The 18,934-nt window shown below is 55.5% G+C and overlaps 1 protein-coding gene across 1 annotated transcript; it reads left to right on the top strand.

Annotated features, from left to right (window-relative positions):
• The first annotated feature begins 2,680 nt into the window (after positions 1 to 2,680).
• IP6K3 (inositol hexakisphosphate kinase 3) lies at positions 2,681 to 18,713 on the top strand. Its single transcript, XM_063418560.1, has 6 exons — positions 2,681 to 3,553; positions 7,015 to 7,434; positions 12,470 to 12,632; positions 13,812 to 13,984; positions 14,611 to 14,786; positions 15,874 to 18,713. The coding sequence occupies exons 1-6, from the start codon at positions 3,436 to 3,438 to the stop codon at positions 16,324 to 16,326; spliced, it is 1,503 nt and encodes a 500-aa protein (XP_063274630.1). The 5' UTR covers positions 2,681 to 3,435; the 3' UTR covers positions 16,327 to 18,713.
• The last annotated feature ends 221 nt before the right edge of the window (positions 18,714 to 18,934 follow it).

The raw sequence follows: 18,934 nt of genomic DNA, 5'->3' as shown, positions 1-18,934 counted from the left end.
CCACTTTTATTTGTGCTGAGACATCACGGACTGTCCCAAGTGGTTTTGCTTGGATCAGGTCGGGTTCCAGAGTCGTGGGGTGTGGCAGGAGTGTGTCACACACTGACTGCTGTGCAAAGGGGTGACTCACGTTGGGTAAATTCATCTCGTGCTGTGGCTCTGGGTGACAAAGGGGATTTCACAGGAAGGGAGTGGCCCCGTGGCCAGCAGCAGCTGCCTCCTCTCTGCCTGCAGCTCTTGCTGAGATTTGGGGATTAAAGGGGGGAATCAGAGCAAGGCTGATTCTCCCCTGGCCCCACACTCCTGGTGGGATGCTGTGCCCAGGTGAGGTGCTGGAATCCCATCCAGGTTAGGAGATGGTGTTGGAATCCCATCCGGGTCAGGAGATGGTGCTGGAATCCCATCCAGGTTAGGAGATGGTGCTGGAATCCCACCCAGGTTAGGAGATGGTGCTGGAATCCCATCCAGGTTAGGAGATGGTGCTGTTTGGGGCCATTCCGTGTGCCAGGGGCTGGTGCTGTCCCATGGTGGCTGTGACTGTCACCCCCACCGTGTCCCCTGTGCCACCTCCCCTCTCCAGGGCAGAGCAGTTCCATGCCATTCCATGCCAGTCTGGACCAGGAATTCTGGCAGTGCCAGCAGCTTTCCTGGGAAAAGCAGCTTCTGCCCCTCTGCCCTGCTCCCTCCCAGCCCCCCCTGCCAACCAGAGCTGCTGAGGGCCCTTTCCCGCTTTCTTGCCAAGTAAATTTTTATAATTAGCCACATTTCTATAAATAACTTCTCCAATGGAGCCGTTGCATCCCCTCCCTGTCAGGGAGGCAAACGTGGCCCAACGAGGGCTCTGAAATGAAACCACCTCTTTATCTTTTCCTTTCCTGCTTCCATTTAAAGCCCTTCCCGCGGGATGTTTTTCCTGCTGCTGACGCGACAGCTGATGCTGCACCTTATTGACGGGCCGGGAGTCGGGGCACGGGGCCAGTTCTCCCGGAGAGATCGCGGGGAGCCGGGGAGGGCCAGCACAGCCAGGGGGCGAGTCCTGCCCGGAGCTGCCTCCCTCCATCCCCACCGCCCCGGGGTTTATCCGGGATTTATCCGGGATTCCAGCCAGCTGTAAGAACGGGAGGGGTTTTTGGATGTCTGACTGACCCTCGCTGTGTCACATCCCCGAGGTGTGACTGTCCCCAGGCCTGTCCAGCAGCACCTTTGGTGGGAACACCAAACCCACGGGGGTCTGAGCAGGTTCTCCAGAGCAAGGAGACCCCAGCGGGTCACAGGAACCGCCGGCTTTGAGCTCGTCTCGCCCAGGGCACGGTGCGGGCTCTGCGACCCCACATTCCCAGCCCCTGGCACTGCAGCAGCTCCCGGGAGGGCAGGAGGGCACCGGAGCCTCCAGGGATGTCCCCTGTGAGGGAGGAGAGCGCCCGAGGCCCTGCCCGGGAATATCGGGATGAGTCCCGGCGTGCTGGGGTCACTCAGGGGCAGCCCTGGCACCCCCAGGCTCCCCGCACTGCCCCCAGCCCCAGCAGGACTGGGACAGCTTCGGAGCGGGGCTGGCCAAGGTGAGAACATCACCGTGCCCGTAATTAGCGCCTAATTAGCACAGCTTTAATCCGAGGCGATGCTCTCTCAGGTGGGCACTGCCAGGATGGAAAGCACTTCCAGAATGGAAAGTGGGGTCTGCCATGGGGAAAAATGGGCACTGCCAGGTGGCCTCTGCCAGGACAGAAGGTGGGCTCTGCCAGGATGGAAGGTGGGCTCTGCCAGGACAGAAGGTGGGCTCTGCCAGGATGGAAGGTGGGCTCTGCCAGGTGGGCACTGCCAGAATGGAAAGTGGGGTCTGCCAGGTTGGCTCCACCAGAGAGGCAGGTGGGCTCTGCCAGTCGTGCTGGGCACAGCCAGGTGGGCTCTGCCAGAGGGGCTGTGCTGGCCCCCCCAGAGCCCACCTGGGCACTCAGTCCTGCCTCTCACTGATCCCCAGGGACCCCCAGCATGGGCCTGGCCCCTTCCTACCAGCTCTGGGATGGTTGGGTTTAAAGCCTGGCACGTTTGGGGGTTGCAGCCGGGCCTGGCTGCTCTTTGGGGTTTTTGGAGCTGGGGGCTGCAGCGGGTGAGGGACAGAGCAAGAGCAGGGATGTCGGGACTGCTGGGCACGGGGAGAGGAGCTGGTCTGGAGCCCTGCCCTGCCCTGCCCTGCCCTGCCTGCCCTGGAGGAGGAGGAGGAGGAGGAGGAGGAGGAGGAGGAGGAGGAGGAGGAGGAGGAGAAAGCTCAGCTGGACTCGGGGGACAGGAGAAGAGGGAAGCAGAAATCCCACGTCTGGCTGTGAAGAGTGCTCAGATCAGCTTTTTCTCCTTCAGAAACCAACCTTATTTAAAAAAACCCAAACAAATATAAAAGTGCTTTCCTGTGCTCCGATTCCAGCATGGAGCAGAGTGAGGCCAGGCCTTGGGAATCTGGGTCTTTCTTTCATCCTTGTCTTTAATCTCAGCCTCTGCCCCCACCATCAGTTTGACCCCTCTGCTCATCCTGAGCCTGGTTTCTCCTCTCCAGTTCGTGGGGATTTCCACATCCACCAATCCTTATCCCAGCTCTGATGTTTTCTTCCCCCATGGCATCCCTGGGGGGCCCAGGCCTGGGCACGGCTCTGCTGAAGTCCTCAAGTTCATGCTGGGGACTGGGGGTGAGAGTGGGCACCGTCCCCTCCTTGTCCTGGGCACTGCCCAGGCCGGGTGTTCCTTGTGATTCCCTAAAAAACACATGGATCCTGGTTTTTGGGGGGTGCAGGGGGCTGGCAGAGGCTGACAGGAGCCCTTGGCACACGCTGGACAGGACACTGAGGCCTGGGGGGCACACGCTGTCCTTGAGTGGCTGCAGGGGACAGGGTGGCCCTGGCAGAAGCTCCCTGGGACTTTTCCATTCCCCACAAGGCTCCCGAGCTCTGACGTGTCTCTGTTCCCCTTGGCACGGCCGGAGCTCCGGATCCACTCATCTCCTGCCCAGCTTTGGGCAAATCCCGGCCTTCCCCCACTTTGCCCACACCTTTCCTTTGCCACACAGGGGGGTTTGGTGTCCCCCAGCCCCTGTCACCACCCTGTGCCTCTCCTCCCGCATCTCCCCGGGCTGTTTTTCCCACTTTGGGAGCTCTGGGAAGCTCCATCCCTCTCCCGGTGTCACCCCGCTCTGCAGGGAGGTGACAAACCCGGCGGGGGCCGAGCTGAGGGGGGAATTCCGTGGAAAACAGATGGACAAATCCCTGGTTGTTTTCCCGGAGCGCCGATTTCCCAACACAGCCGGAGCGCACGGCCGGCTCCTCTCGTCCCGTTCCCAGCCCTCGCACGCGGTCTCCGGTCCCTCCCAGGGTGGTTCTCCCGGGCACAGCCCCTCTGGAATGTCAGCTGGACATTCCGGGCTCCTGCCAGCGCCGACGCAGTCGGGCCATGCCCAAGCGTCCCCTCATTCCTCCCCGCGGAGCCGCAGCGAGAAGCAGCGAGAAACGCGGCACGGGCAGCGCGCCGAGGCTCCGCCGCAGCCCCCGGCGCACACCTGCAGCCACAGGTGAGGCTGGGCTGGACCCCGGGCAGGAGGGACGGGGAGGGACGGACACGGCTTTGGAGGTGGGTGGGAAGGGAATTCGCTGTCGGGAAGGGACGGGAGCAGCAGGGACAGGGAATCTCTGGAGCGACCCTGGGGCTGGTGGCTCTCGGTGCTCCGTCCTGCTCAGGGAATCGCTGGGAAGCGTCGGGCTGGGAAGTGCAGGGGAGGGAGGAGCTGTGGAGGGCAAAAAGTGGGCAGGGGGCTGAGGGAAGCTGTGCCCTTTTCTGCAAAGTGTGGTGGCACCGGGTCCTGTGATGGCACCGAGTCCTGTGGTGGCACCAGGTCCTGTGGTGGCACTGGGCCCATGGTGGCACCATGTCTGTGGTGGCACTGGGTTCTGTGGTGACACCATGACCATGATGGCACTGTGTCCATAGTGGCACTGGGTCCATGGTGGCACCAGGACCATGGTGGCACTGTGTCTGTGGTGATACCGGGTCCGTGGTGGCACCATGTCCCTGGTGGCACTGAGTCCATGGTAGCACCGTGTCTGTGGTGGCACTGTGTCCCTGGTGGCACTGTGTCCATAGTGGCACTGTGTCCATAGTGGCACTGAGTCCATGGTGGCACCGTGTCCATGGTGGCACCGTGTCCATAGTGGCACTGAGTCCATGGTAGCACCGTGTCCATGGTGGCACCGTGTCCATAGTGGCACTGAGTCCATGGTAGCACCGTGTCCATGGTGGCACCGTGTCTGTGGTGGCCCCTGCCGTGCTCGGAACCCGACTCTGGAGCTCTGGGGTGCTCCGGGAGCAGGGGGGTGGCAGCAGGGGTGACACTGAGAGCACAGCCCTGCGCACAGGGCTCTTGCTTTCAGAGGGATTTTGCATTTTAACATTCCTGAGTGTTTTTGATGCATGGACCCAGCTCAGCCTGGCTGCGCATTTCCCTCCGGGCCACATGAGCCCTGTTTGGGATGGAGTAGCCACTCAAACATGAGAGAATTGAATCTGCCTGGTTCCTTTTGGCTCGGTTTGGAGCTGGGGATAAACAACCTGTCGAGCTGAGACTCCTCTGACATTTGGCCCTGCCTGGGAGCAGGGTGGGAGGTGACAGTGCCAGGCCAGCAGCACTGTCCCCAACCCTGGGGCAGAGCTCATCCAGCTCCAGCCCTGCCAGTGCCAGGGACGCCTTCCATGGTTTCTCCAACCATCCCTTTCCTGGAGAATGGAATATTTCTCTTCTATGCAGAGGAATATTCTCCACATTCTCCTTGCCCGATATTTCCTGGCTCACCTCCACCTGCAGCACCTGAGCTGCTTTTCCTTCAGCTGGGGGAAAAACACTGATGGATTCTGGTTCTGCTCGGAGGGTCTGGATTTATCTGTAATTTTCCGTGTATTTTTAGTGACGTAAATATCTCCTGGCGTTTGCGATACCTTGAGCCAGTGGAGGTGATTTATTTCCAGTGTCTTGTTTCAGGGGAGCTCAGTGTTTGCAGGAACATTTATCTGCTCCGAATGGATGAGCTGCTTCCCAGCAGAAACTCCCAGAAAAGGACCTCCCTTCTCCTACTGCAAATCCTGCTCTGACTTTTGCTCGGGAGAAAACATTCAGGAGCTTTATCAAATCGTGGATGTTTTTTCCCCCAACTCCCTTCACAATTCAAAGGTTGCCAGAGCTGTCAGGGGGTTGTGTCAGCTCAGTCTCAGCCTTGGACTGTCTCAGAAGCAAGGAAGGATTTAAGTCGTGTTGTTCCCTGCTCCAAAGAGGTGTTATGACAAATCCGCTTGCTTTTGGCTTTTCTCCTTCTTTTTAAGGATGGGAGGAAGGGGGGAAAAGCCACACAAAACAAACCACAACAACCTGCAGCTCCCGAGGCAGAAAATCCTCTTTAAAAATTGCCACAACTTAACAAAACGCCGAATGCTTTTATTAACGCCCAGGAAAGCTCCAAGGAGCCGCTTTCTTCCCAGCTGGGAAGCGCTCGGCTCGGGAGCCTGGCTTTGTTCCTCCGGGGAAGGTAATTGTAGAGCAGGAATTCCTCTCCAAAGAGGAATAATGGGAAGGGAAAAACCCCACCCTGGGGGAGATAAAGGAGCCGCCGGTGCGTTCGGAGGTGGGAGCGGTTTTTCTCTGCCTTCAGCCCGCTCCATCCCACTGCTCCAGGCGGGAAACAAAACAGGCACCTGCGCCAGGAGCGCTTCCCTTAGGGGTTAATCCCAGCAGGAGGGGCAGGGGGGATTGGAGCATCACAGAATATCCCGAGCTGGAAGGGACCCAGGAGGACCATGGAGTTCTGGATCCTTCCTGCAGGATGGGGAACACGCTCTGTGCTCCGGGGCAGCGCTGGCTGCAGGGCAAGCCCTTCCCTCGGAGCCCCTGCCCACCGCGGGAAGCTCCAGGAGGCTCCAGGTGGTGGCTCCAGGAGGAGCCTCCAGGAGGTGACAGCGCTGCCCTGGTCACACCCTGGGGCTGGCAGGGATGGGGCACTCACCTGGCAGCACACCCTGGAGGCTTTCCTGGCAGAAATGGATCTTGCAAAGGCGTCCTTGTCCCCTGCATTGGGGTTCTGCTGGCAAAAACAGAGTGCAAAGCTCCCCAGGGTGTGCTGGAGCTGGAGCAATCAGGAGAAAGGGCCTGTGCTGCCATGGACCCATCCTCAAATGATGATTTTAATAATTTTTTCCCATCCCTGTGAGTCTGGAATGTGGAATGGGTGTGAAGCCAGGCTGCTCCAGCACCACCACCAGCTCCTTTTTGTCATCCTTGGTGCCTGTGGGATTAAATTCCCGATGTCCAGGAGCCATCCATGGGTTTCCTGTGAGGAATGGGAGAAGCAGCAGCTGTTGGTGTGTCACGGATGTGCTCCGTGATTTTCCTACGCTGCCGCTTTAGAGCCCAGACTTGCTGCTGTCAGAATCAAGGAGGAATTTCTGGCATCAGGCGTGGATCCATGGCTGGGGGCAGGGAGGAAAGCTGGGTGTGAGCCCTGTGGGTGCTGCTGTGACACATCCACATCCCCCTGTGAGTGCCTGTCAGCCTGCAAGGGAAATGCTCTTGCTGCTGCCCCGGTGTTAAATGACAGGGAATGTCCCAAACTGAGGTTTCTTTGCAAGGTGCAGAAATTGTTGCTCACCCCACCCGCAGTGTTGTGGGGCAAGGGAGAGCCTGGGGGCTTGCAGGGGCTTTAAACAATGCAGGGAGTGTCCAAGGGAAGGCCTGGGACCATCCTAACACGGCCTGTGGGACAAACTGGGGCTAATTGATCAATGCAGTGTTAATAATCTGTCCAAGGAATCCCTGATCCTGCTGCCTTGATGTCACTGCTTTCATTCACTCGTCCCCAACACGTTGAAATTGGGGCTTTCCTGCACTCTGTGTGTCAGGCTGGGGCTCCCTGGGCACGGACAGATCCCACCCCCCCTGGCTGCTGGCTGACCCCCCTCCTCTAATTATTTAATTCCCTCTTATTTTTGCAGATTTCATTGGCGAAAGGCCAGCGTGGAGCAAAACCCAGTGTGGTGGAAACAGCAGAGCGGGTGAAAAGCGTCCTGGTGCTGCCCACGCCAGGCTGTGCTTCCCAGCTCCGTGTGCTGCTGCTGAAGGGTCTCGAGCCCCCCGAGCTGTCCCTGGCACCCCCAGGGCTGTCCCTGGCACCCCCAGAGCTGTCCCTGGCACCCCCAGGGCTGTCCCTGGCACCATGGTGGGGCAGAGCCCGCTGGGCCCTGCCGAGGGCAGGGCTGCCGTGCTCCTGCAGCCCTTCGTGCACCAGGTGGGCGGCCACACCAGCATGCTCACCTACGACGAGCACACGGTCTGCAAGCCCCTGGTGTCGCAGGAGCTGAGCTTCTACGAGTCCCTGCCGCTGGCCATGAGGCAGTTCACGCCTCAGTACAAAGGTAAGGGCAGCTCCAGAGCTCTCACTTTGCTAAAAAGCATCCCCAGCTGCTGCAGGTGAGGCCTTTCCAGGCGCACAGGGTTCTCCTTCCTGCCCCTCTGCTTGCTGTGCCATCCCTGACTCCCATTCCCAGATTTCTCAGCCCCATTCCCAGATTTCTCAGCCCCATTCCCAGATTTCTCACCCCCCTTCCCAGATTTCTCAGCCCCTTTCCCAGATTTCTCACCCCCCTTCCCAGATTTCTCACCCCCATTCCCAGATTTCTCGCCCCCATTCCCAGATTTCTCAGCCCCATTCCCAGATTTCTCACCCCCATCCCCAGATTTCTCACCCCCATTCCCAGATTTCTCACCCCCATCCCCAGATTTCTCAGCCCCATTCCCAGATTTCTCACCCCCCTTCCCAGATTTCTCACCCCCATTCCCAGATTTCTCACCCCCATTCCCAGATTTCTCAGCCCCATTCCCAGATTTCTCAGCCCCATTCCCAGATTTCTCAGCCCCATTCCCAGATTTCTCAGCCCCATTCCCAGATTTCTCGCCCCCATTCCCAGATTTCTCGCCCCCATTCCCAGATTTCTCGCCCCCATTCCCAGATTTCTCAGCCCCATTCCCAGATTTCTCAGCCCCATTCCCAGATTTCTCACCCCCATTCCCAGATTTCTCAGCCCCTTTCCCAGATTTCTCAGCCCCCTTCCCAGATTTCTCACCCCCATTCCCAGATTTCTCGCCCCCATTCCCAGATTTCTCACCCCCCTTCCCAGATTTCTCAGCCCCATTCCCAGATTTCTCAGCCCCATTCCCAGATTTCTCAGCCCCATTCCCAGATTTCTCACCCCCATCCCCAGATTTCTCACTCCCCTTCCCAGATTTCTCGCCCCCATTCCCAGATTTCTCGCCCCCCTTCCCAGATTTCTCAGCCCCATTCCCAGATTTCTCAGCCCCATTCCCAGATTTCTCAGCCCCATTCCCAGATTTCTCAGCCCTGGAAAGCAGCACTGGGAGAGGAGCACCAGTATTTTTAAAAGATATCCTCCCTCCCTTCCTTCTATTTCTTATTCCTTCAGTATTTTCTGCTTTTACTGCCAGACTCGTGCTGCTTGTAAAGCTCCTGACCCTGGCTTTTGGGGGAGGCGAGAAGCTCGGTTGTCACGTAAAAACTTAAAATATCTCTTGGTCCTTCGGCGTTACAGCAAAGAGCTCAGCCAGCCACGGCTCCAACGCGCTTCCAGCCCAATCTCTCCCCTTCCCACAAAGTCAGGGGCCTCTGCAGATTTATGGGACAATATTAAAAAGATGCTTAAGGGAGAAAAGTTTCCTCTGAGCGGTTTCCTCTGGCAGGAGCTGGGGTTTGGTGCTGCAGCACTGAGCCCTCGCTGATAAAGCTGTTAAACAGCCCCAGTTTAACCAGTCCAGGGTGCCCTGGTTATTCAAACCTTTTTGCCTTTTTGTCTCTCATTTCAAATGCCAGAGAGTTTTAAGGTAATTAAACAGCAATTCTCCAATCTGGCATTGGGTCCACAGGTTTATTCCTCTCCTGGCTGTCCCAGCCCTGCTGCCAGGCAATTAAAGAGGTGAAAAGCTTTCCTGTGAGGATGATGAGGGGGCTGAGTGTCCAGAGGGATGATCCTGGTGGCTCCATCCCCCATTCACACGTATCCACATACCTCGTATCTCTATTTCTGTGCTGTGGGAACAGCCCTGAGACCATTATGTAATGGTGACATTCTGTGCAATGGTGACATTCTGTGCAATGGTGACATTCTATGTAACAGTGACATTCTCCACAATGGGGATCAAATTTCCTTCAAGCCTCACCCCGAGCCCGTGGTTTTCCTGCACATCTCACCCATATCAGGCACTTTGGGACTGATTTTACCCCCTTTGAGGGCCCTGCTGTCCCAGTTGAGCTCGCAGGGGGATGCTGGGTTTGTTTTCCAGCCCAGTTCTGCTCAGGTTCCCAGCGCCCCCAGCAGTAAATGGAATAAATAAACCCACGAGGGCAGAGTTACAGAGTGAAACCTCCTGAGAGCCTCTGGGATGCCTCCAGAGTGGTGACAGCACACAGAAATACCCTCTGGCTCGTCGCTGGTGGCGGCAGGAGGGGGATTGGGGTGTCACTGACACCAAAGGCCAGCACAGACAGGCACCAAAAGCTTTGCAGAGATTTTTGCCTGCTGCAGCACAGGAGGAGCTCTGGGGGTTGTCTGTCACACACAGGTCACGGCAGGACACCTGCAAACCCTCGTGGAATCCCCCCAGGAAACAAAAAAAAAACCACTTTTCAGGCTGAGCTGTAGGATTTTTGAAGACTGAAATTCCAGCTGGGAGGAGGGAGAGGATCACATTCCCTTCCAATTTAACGCTCGGTTCTCGCCTTTGAAAATCTCCCCATTAATTTTCATATTAATGGCTGATATTTAACAACTCGTACTTTCACGCTATATATAAGTTTTTTTGGGGCCAGCCCGTCAGCACTATGCAAATGAGGACAGCCCTGCTGACTGCAGGCAGGAACTGGGACAGTTTTTAAGGTTATGGTGTTTGCAGTCGAGGGCTCCGGTCGCCTCCCAGTGACTTTTTAAAATGAAAAAGGCTTTGATTTAGGCAAAAGATACGCTGGCTTTTTTTGCCTTTTTCTTTTTTTCCATGCCTACATCCCCTGAAAATGTGAAGCAGTCATCCAGGCTGAGAGGAGATTTGTTTGCTCTCAGAAATATGGATTTTTTAAAGAATGGGACTCAGGGAAAAGGTAATTCTGGAGCCTGAGGAAGATGGAGCTCCCTGAGCTCACCACAGAGGGCTGGGAGGGCTAAAAATATTCCTTTTCCTCCTAATGAAGCTTTGCAGCCCCTCAGCTCCCTTGGCAGAGCAGCCTGGGTAGAATTTCCCCCATTTCTGTGCAAAGTCAGCCTGTTTAACCCAGCCTGCTCACAGTGATGCTGATTGAACAGCAGAAGGGACCAGCAGTGGCTGTGGTGAGGGAAAAACATCCAAACCCAAGGTTTTGGGGTGCAGGACCCAGGGAGGGATGGGCACCCCCATCCAACAGGGGTGGCTGCAGGGAGATTTGAGTGGGGAACCCCCCTGAGGCAGCAGAACCTGGCAAGCACAGGAGGCAAAGCCTCTGGTCGGTGTTTGCTCACTGGAATTGCAATTGAAATGGAGAGAAGGGGCTTTGCACGTTTATTTGCTTTGGCACCTTTGCCTGGGAGAGCACAACTGCTTGTTAAGCTGCTGAGATCATCTCCCCACATGCCCAGCAGACCTGGTGAGGGTGCCCTGGGCACAGCTGGATCCATCCCAGCTCCCCAAATGCCCCCACAGACCCCTGGGCACAGCTGGATCCATCCCAGCTCCTGAAATACTCCACAGACCCCTGGGCACAGCTGGATCCATCCCAGCTCCCCAAATGCCCCACAGACCCCCTGGGCACAGCTGGATCCATCCCAGCTCCCCAAATGCCCCCACAGACCCCTGGGCACAGCTGGATCCATCCCAGCTCCCCAAATGCCCCACAGACCCCCTGGGCACAGCTGGATCCATCCCAGCTCCCCAAATGCCCCCACAGACCCCTGGGCACAGCTGGATCCATCCCAGCTCCCCAAATGCCCCCACAGACCCCTGGGCACAGCTGGATCCATCCCAGCTCCTCAAATGCCCCACAGACCCCTGGGCACAGCTGGATCCATCCCAGCTCCCCAAATGCCCCACAGACCCCCTGGGCACAGCTGGATCCATCCCAGCTCCCCAAATGCCCCACAGACCCCCTGGGCACAGCTGGATCCATCCCAGTTCCTCAAATGCCCCCACAAATGCCCTGGGCACAGCTGGATCCATCCCAGCTCCCCGTGTCCCCAGCTGGGCTCTTTCCAGTGCTGCTTTTGCTGTCCCTGTCCTCTCTGGGAGCTGGCAGCCCCCCGAGCCCCAAATCACAGAATGAACCAGGTGGGAAAAGACATTTGAGGTCACCAAGTCCAACCTGTGACCTAACACCCCCTCACCAACCAAACCTTGGCACTGAGTGCCACGTCCAGGCTCTGACTCCACCACCTCCCTGGACAGACTATTCCAATTTTTCAGTGAAACAATTCTTTTTTTCCTGATGTTTAACCTAAACTTCCCCTGGTGCAGCTTTAAGGCTGAGCTCTAAGGACGCCCCCGGAGCTGCGGGAGCGGGCTGGCGTTATCAGCCTCTCGCAGAAAGGTCAGAGCCGGCGGTAGCGCGGTCCGTGCCCATTCCTGAGCTGTCACTTGAGACGCGCACACAGCCGGCCCCGCGCCACCCATGGGCTCCCGTTGGGCTAAATCCGTGGTGGACCGGCTGGCATTTGAGCCCTGTGATTCCTGTCAGAGTCAGGGAAAATCGCGATGTTCAAATGCAGAATGGTGTTTTAAGCACTCGGGGTGGAAAAAAATAACCCCTGGTCACAGTCCTGGCCTGTGTCGGGCACAAACACGGGACGTGTGACACTCCAGCCCCCCGGGGGATGTCTGGGTGCTGGTCCTTGGTGCTGGGGGAAGGACACGACCATGACAATGTGTGGGCACTGCCAGCCCATGGCCACATCCCTGCCCCACTCCTGGGGCTCTCCAGTTAAAAGAAGGAGTTGGCACGCTGGGTGTCCTTGGAAAATGCCTTGTCCCCAACCCTCCCTCTGTTTCCTGCCAATGAAAAGTGTTTCCAGCCTTGTGCTGTCTTTAAAAAGCACTTAAATCCCTTGTGATAAATAATGTGGGAGCTCCTGATCTGGAGCAGGGGGGCTTTTCTGGGTCACCCAGGGCACAGCAGAACTTGGAGAGGTGGGAGACAAAGGAATGTGGGGTTCAGAGGAGGCCGGTTTCAAACTGAGCCTTGAGAGGGGAAACACTTGAAAATCCTGAGAGTATTTTCCAGAGTCTCAGCCTAATGATGTTTTATTGGGCTTGAAATCAGAGTGGGATCAGTAAAAGCCCACCGGAACACGAGGTGGTGGCCAGGCCTTAGTGACACCAAACAGGCTCATCTCTGTCTCATTTGTGTTCCCCCCTGTCCAGGTATCGTGTCCGTGCACCTCAAGAAGGACAGCCTGGGCAACCTGACCCTGATTGCCAGCCCCAGCCTGGGCCAGCCGGACAGCGCCGGCGGTGACGCCGCTGTCACCTTGTGGCACAAGTGCAAGTGGAGCCACACCCAGGTCACCAAGACCTTCAAAGACAGGTGAGGGTCTGGCACTCCCTGCAGTCCTCCTGGCTGGCATCTGCCGTTTGGGTGGGGCGGTTTGAGATGGGTTTAGGATGGGTTTGGGATGGGTTTGGTGGCCTAACTGTGGGTTTAGGGCTAAAGCACTGTCAAGGTGAAGAGCCAAGGCCTGTGTGTGTGGTTCTGTTCTTCCCTGGCATGGGGATGGAGTGGGGTGGATCTGGGATGTTCTTAAATATGTGCCTCAAATTCTGCTCTAAACCGCATTCCTTGGAGCACAGCACGCTCCAGGAGAGGAGAGGCCATGGGAGAATAGTAACCGAGCATGGAATGGCCCTTGGCTGGCAACAGAGGGGCTTCAGTCCCATGCCATGCCATGCCATGCCATGCCATGCCATGCCATGCCATGCCATGCCATGCCATGCCATGCCATGCCATGCCATGCCATGCCATGCCATGCCATGCCATGCCATGCCATGCCATGCCATGCCATGCCATCCCATCCCATCCCATCCCATCCCATCCCATCCCATCCCATCCCATCCCATCCCATCCCATCCCAGGGGAGAGCTCTCCCAGGAAGGCACCCGGTGTTCCCAGAGCTTTTCTGGCTCCCAGAGGTTTTCTGCAGGACATCCTTCATCCCAAACTGGTTCAGAGCAGCCCTGGGCCACCTGGGAATGCAGGTGGAATATCCCTGCCATGGAACTGCTGCCTTTGGAGTGATGGGAGTGGTGGAGTTGGGATGAGAGAGACCAAGGAATGACCCCCCAAGGAGAACAGCTCTCCTCATCACTCTTTCCTTCCCTCCCCTCCTTCCCCTCCTTGGAGCCAGCCCCTCCAAATTGGGAATCATTCCCATTGTTGGACCATTTGCCTGTGCTGTGCCCATTAGGTGGATAAATAGAGATCCCTGGCAGCTGGGGCTGTGAATGGCTTTTCAAGTGAGCCAGCACACTTTAAATTATAATGAAAAAAAATATTGGCAGGTAGCAATAGCTGGCTTTCTGAAAATTACTGTTATGGAGTAACAAAGGATCTCTGCAGGTTGGACATGATCAATATAGTTCCTTTGAGAGTCCCTGAAAATCCACCTTATCAAGTTTGAGGCTCTACAGAAAAAAAAAAAAAGAGGAAAGGCAATATTCTCCTCTGGAGCTTCTAAACCCGACATGTTCCTTTGTGTGCTTTGTCTAGCTGCCCTGGGAAGATGCTTTTGAGGACAGACCTTCAGTACCACACAGATTCCCTTTTGGAAGAGGCCAATGGGAAGCAGCCGGAAAGGAAGAGCTACAACCCCTGGGGGCTGCACTGTCACCGGCAGCACCTGAACCGCATCTCCTCCAAGCACAACGAGAACAAACTTCATCGTATCCTTCCTCCTCTCTCCCCCCCAGCACAGTCCTGGCTGCAGATAACAGCTGGAAATGAGTGTAGGGTTTATTGCAGGGGGATGCATCCCCTCCTCTGCACAGACCCTGGGAAAATAAGGAATATTCTCTGTTATCTCCTGTCACTGTTGAAAAAAAACCCAACAAAAAACCCCCACCCCAATTCCCATCAAGAGTTAGCAGAAATCAAAGATCCCCTTGGCATACATTTAAAAACACAACTATTCAGGAATTAGCAGCTGCCTCGCCTTTTATTTTCCTATTACACTTCATTACCCACCAGTCATGTGAGTAATGGAGTTTAACAACTTCCCCCACCCACCCGAGCGAGCTCAGCACCGAGGGAAGGTGTCGGAGTGACAGCCCAGGGCTACAGTGTCACTGGAGAATGGAGCTGTTGGGGCTTTAATTGGTAGGGCTGTAGTACAGTAAATTAACTGGAATTGGCAGCGAGAGGCCCATAGCAATGACACGTCGGGAGAAATTGGCTCAGAAAGTCTCATTACAGTTGCGAGCTGTTATGGAGAGTGTCAGCAGTTGCTTTGATTTAAGGCCTCTTTCAATTAGAATTTAAAAGTATTGGGTTTCCCTTGACTCACGCTCAGAGTTCCTCCTGCTGGAGAACGTGGTGTCCAAGTACAGCTTCCCCTGCATCCTGGATCTCAAGATGGGCACTCGGCAGCACGGGGATGACGCCTCGGAGGAGAAGAAAGCCCGGCACATCAAGAAGTGTGAGCAGAGCACCTCGGCATCGCTGGGCGTGCGCATCTGCGGCATGCAGGTACAGCCTCCATCCCCTCTTGGTTCCCCCCTTGGTTTGAATCTCCAGGGGTTCTTGGCTGGTGTGAATTGAAGTGGTTTTATTTTCTTTTACCCCCAAATATGGGCTGTAAAAAGCGGCCACTCGGCTGTGTCAGAGAGGGTGTCAAATATGGCACATTTAGGGTGACCCTTTCTCTGTGCCACTGCCACCAGAACCCTTCACCCCATCTGAGAAGCTGCTTTCACACACAGATTCCTGCTCAGCTCTTGGCTGCTGCACAAAAAACCCCAAAAGCACCACACGGCCCCACCTGGGCTTTCACGCTGCCCCATCTTGGAGCTGTGAGAGCCAGGGGTTCATTTTGGACTAAATTTCTCCTGCTGGAAATCCCCATCCTTCCTCCTGGGATCCCAAACCACGCGTTTTTCTCACTCACTGTTCTCAAGCAGATTTCAAAACCCTGCCTGGGAGATAGTTTGAGAGTAATGGGAATAGAGTATAAAGCAAAATATATCAAGTCAAACCCATGTCCTTTTCTGATCTTTGGCATCTTCCTATGGCCAGAGTTGAACATCAGTGGTCAGTGATGCCTTGGAGTGACTACCTAGAACAGAGGCTAGACAGAGTTAAGAGGATAAAGTGGGTATTTATTAAAGGCCTTTCATAGGTACACCTTGGGCAGTCAAAAAGCTCCCAGAGGCCACACCCAAACTGGATGATGGTCACAAGTTTTTCAGACAGATATAAGTTTGGTCTACTTGTATATCAGGGGTTAATTCTCCAATTACAGCTTTAGGTAATTAAATAATTTACCCCCAGTTCGCTCCTCCCCAATTCACTTTTGTTTATACTTTTCACAGCCTGAGGCTGTAGGGTGTCCTTGGCTTCCAGGACCAGAGGAATTGTTTTGACCAAAGTGTGTTAAGTGTCAGGTGTTAATTACCAAAGTAGTCAACACTTTATACGAAGTTTGGAGTTCTGCACTAATGCAGCACAGGGTTTGAAAAATATATGAAAAATATAAAACCTTAAGGCATCACTCGTGAATCCCTCAAAATTCGGGCTATTCTCTGTTTTCATGGATTATTCCTCTCTTCCCTTCCAGGTTTACCAGGCAGACACGGGCCAGTTCCTGTGCAAAGACAAATACTTTGGGAGGAGGCTGTCTCCGGAGGGATTCCGGCAGACCCTGCGGCTGTTCCTGTGCAACGGGAAGCAGCTGCGGGCGGAGCTGCTGGAGCCCATCGTGCTGCGCCTCAAGGCGCTGCTCGCCGTGATCAGGAAACAAAGCTCCTACAGGTTCTACTCCAGCTCCCTCCTCATCATTTACGACGGGCAGGAGCACAAGGAGAGCGCGGATCATCGCCCGCCCTTCCCAAAAACTCACGGCACGAACCCCTCCAGGGTGGATGTGAGGATGATAGACTTTGCCCACACCACCTTCAAAGGCTCCAAGAGCAACCCCAACCCCACCCCGCACGACGGGCCGGACCACGGCTACATTTTCGGCCTGGAGAACCTAATCAAAATCCTTCAGAGCCTGTCGGAAGGGAAGTGAGGATTTCTGTGAGACGGCCTGGATTTCCTAGTGGCTGATAGCCCTGAAAATCCCGCCTGGGGTCAGCTGTGTGGGACCCTCCGGCCGCTGGATGTGGCACGGAACGAGCACGGATAAATCGGGAAGTGCTGAAAACTCCCCGTGCGCCGTCATTGGACTGAAGCGTGGAAAGCAGAGAGCTGGAGGAATCTGCTCTCTCTGCCGTCCAGCAGAAGATTTATTTTCCTTTCTGGTTTTACTGCTGTCCTTGATTTATCTGTGAGCCAAAGAAAGCATTACTAGGGAAGAGTCTTAATGATGAACCTGGAGCTGCTCGCGCCGCAGCCGAGCGGGAGGAGGGGGTTTGGGGCAGGAATGAACTGATGGAGCTTCCCTCTGGAGCTTCCCTTCCTGCTCCTGCTGAGGCGGGAGGGAAAAACACCCTCCAACATTCCCAGTGCCCCTGGCCGGGATTCTCTGTGTGCCTGTGCAGACCAAGAGCTGCACCTCGCCAAGCTTTAACATCCCCGTGGGGTTAGAACAGGGAAATTTCCACGGATTTTCTAGGAAAGAGGCTCCATTGGGGCTCGAATATATATATATAAAATATATAAAGTCAAAATATATGGGAATGCGATGACTCTGTCAGGTATCAGCCACAAAAAACGTTCACATCAAGGGATTTTTGCTTAAAAAAAACCAAAACAACAAATCAAGAAAAAAAAAGGAAAAGAAGTGTGAGTTTGAGTCAAGGACTGGATGTCAAAAGTCACCCAGAAATTCTTTGATACAAATACTGCGTGTGTGTATGTGTGTGTTTGTGTGCGTGTGTGTGTGTGTTTGAAGGAGACATTTACAAAAGACTCTAAAAATAATGTTTACAGCTTTTGTGGACAGATTTTATTATTGTGACGGAACAAATATAATTCCTTCCTGCATGGTGTGGGAAATCTTCTGAAGGAGTCCTTGCACAAGGAATAGAGCTACAGAACTCCACTACCGGGGAGTGGGGATATAAATAAAATTGTGGAAGTAACTCCCACCCTTGTCCATCTCTTTTTCCCTCCTGCAGCAGCCTTGAGGTACATTAAGTACATTGAGTATGGGTTCAAGCCCATAATTTTTTAAGAGGTTTAAACACCAGATCCCAAGGGAGACGCTTCACTTGGATTTACAGCAGAAAGCTGGGGAGCTGCTGCAATTTAGAGCTGGAAAATTTAAGACATCTGGCCCAGTTGTGTATTTTGCTTGGCCTGGAGTCCACCTGGGAAGACTCTTGTTCAGAGTTGGGTTATTGCTTGACCACAAACTGTAAAAAAAAAAAGCCTCAAACACCCAATTTCAGCAGGGATTGAGCCACGGATTGTCCTGGCTCACGTCAGAAGGCTGTGATATGAGTTTGAGGCTTTGTGGATGAGTTTGAGCATTCTCAGGGTGCTCAGAAGGGCACGGGTGGGACAAGGGATGGATGAGGAGGGTCTGGGTGTGACACTACAACCAGAGCACCTCCTTGGGCAGCCCCTCACTCTTCGTTGCTGCACAGAAAACAACTTGCTGGCTGAATAATTAGAAAAAGCTGAATTAGAAAAGTGTGCCCTCCCTTTTTATCCCCCATACACCTGCACAATGTGGCTGCCCCATCCCTGAGGGTGTCCAAGGCCAGGCTGGACAGGGCTTGGATCAATATAGGATAGTGGGAAGTGTCGCTGCCCATGGCAGGGGGTGGGATGAGATGGGATTTAAGGTCCCTTCAACTCAAACCACCGTAAATCCTGTGAGGAGTGGCTGAGGGAGCTGGGAAGGGTCTGGAGCACCAGGAATGGCTGAGGGAGCTGGGAAAATGGGCTCAGCCTGGAGGAGGATCAGGGGGAATTTCTGGCTCTGCACAACTCCCTGACAGGAGGGGGCAGCCGGGGTGGGAAGGGTTCAGGCTCTGCTCCCAAGGGACACGGCAAGGGAAAAGGACCTCAAACTGAGATTCAAACTGGAATTTCCTCACGGAAAGGGCGCTCAGGCTTTGGAAGGGGCTGCCCGGGGCGCTGCTGGAGTCCCCATCCCTGGAGGTGCGGCACTGGGCGCTCTGGGCCGGCCACAAGCCGGGGCTGAGGCGCGGTGCGGGACCCGCCGCCCCTGAGGGGAATTTCCCCCTCAGCCATTCCCGGGACCCGCCGCTCCCGAGGGGATTTTCCCCCCTCAGCCATTCCCGGGACCCGCCGCTCCTGAGGGGAATTTCCCCCCCTTTAACCATTCCCGGGACCCGCCGCTCCTGAGGGGAATTTCCCCCTTTAGCCATTCCCGGGACCCGCCGCTCCTGAGGGGAATTTCCCCCTTTAGCCATTCCCGGGACCCGCCGCTCCTGAGGGGAATTTCCCCCCTCAGCCATTCCCGGGACCCGCCGCTCCTGAGGGGAATTTCCCCCCCTTTAACCATTCCCGCCCCTCCGCTCCTGAGGGGAATTTCCCCCTTTAGCCATTCCCGGGACCCGCCGCTCCTGAGGGGAATTTCCCCCTTTAACCATTCCCGGGACCCGCCGCTCCTGAGGGGAATTTCCCCCCTTTAACCATTCCCGGGACCCGCCGCTCCTGAGGGGAATTTCCCCCCTTTAACCATTCCCGGGACCCGCCGCTCC

Source organism: Prinia subflava, chromosome 23 (assembly GCF_021018805.1).
Source record: "Prinia subflava isolate CZ2003 ecotype Zambia chromosome 23, Cam_Psub_1.2, whole genome shotgun sequence".
Classification (NCBI taxonomy): domain Eukaryota; kingdom Metazoa; phylum Chordata; class Aves; order Passeriformes; family Cisticolidae; genus Prinia; species Prinia subflava.
This window is presented reverse-complemented; position numbering and strand designations above follow the sequence as displayed.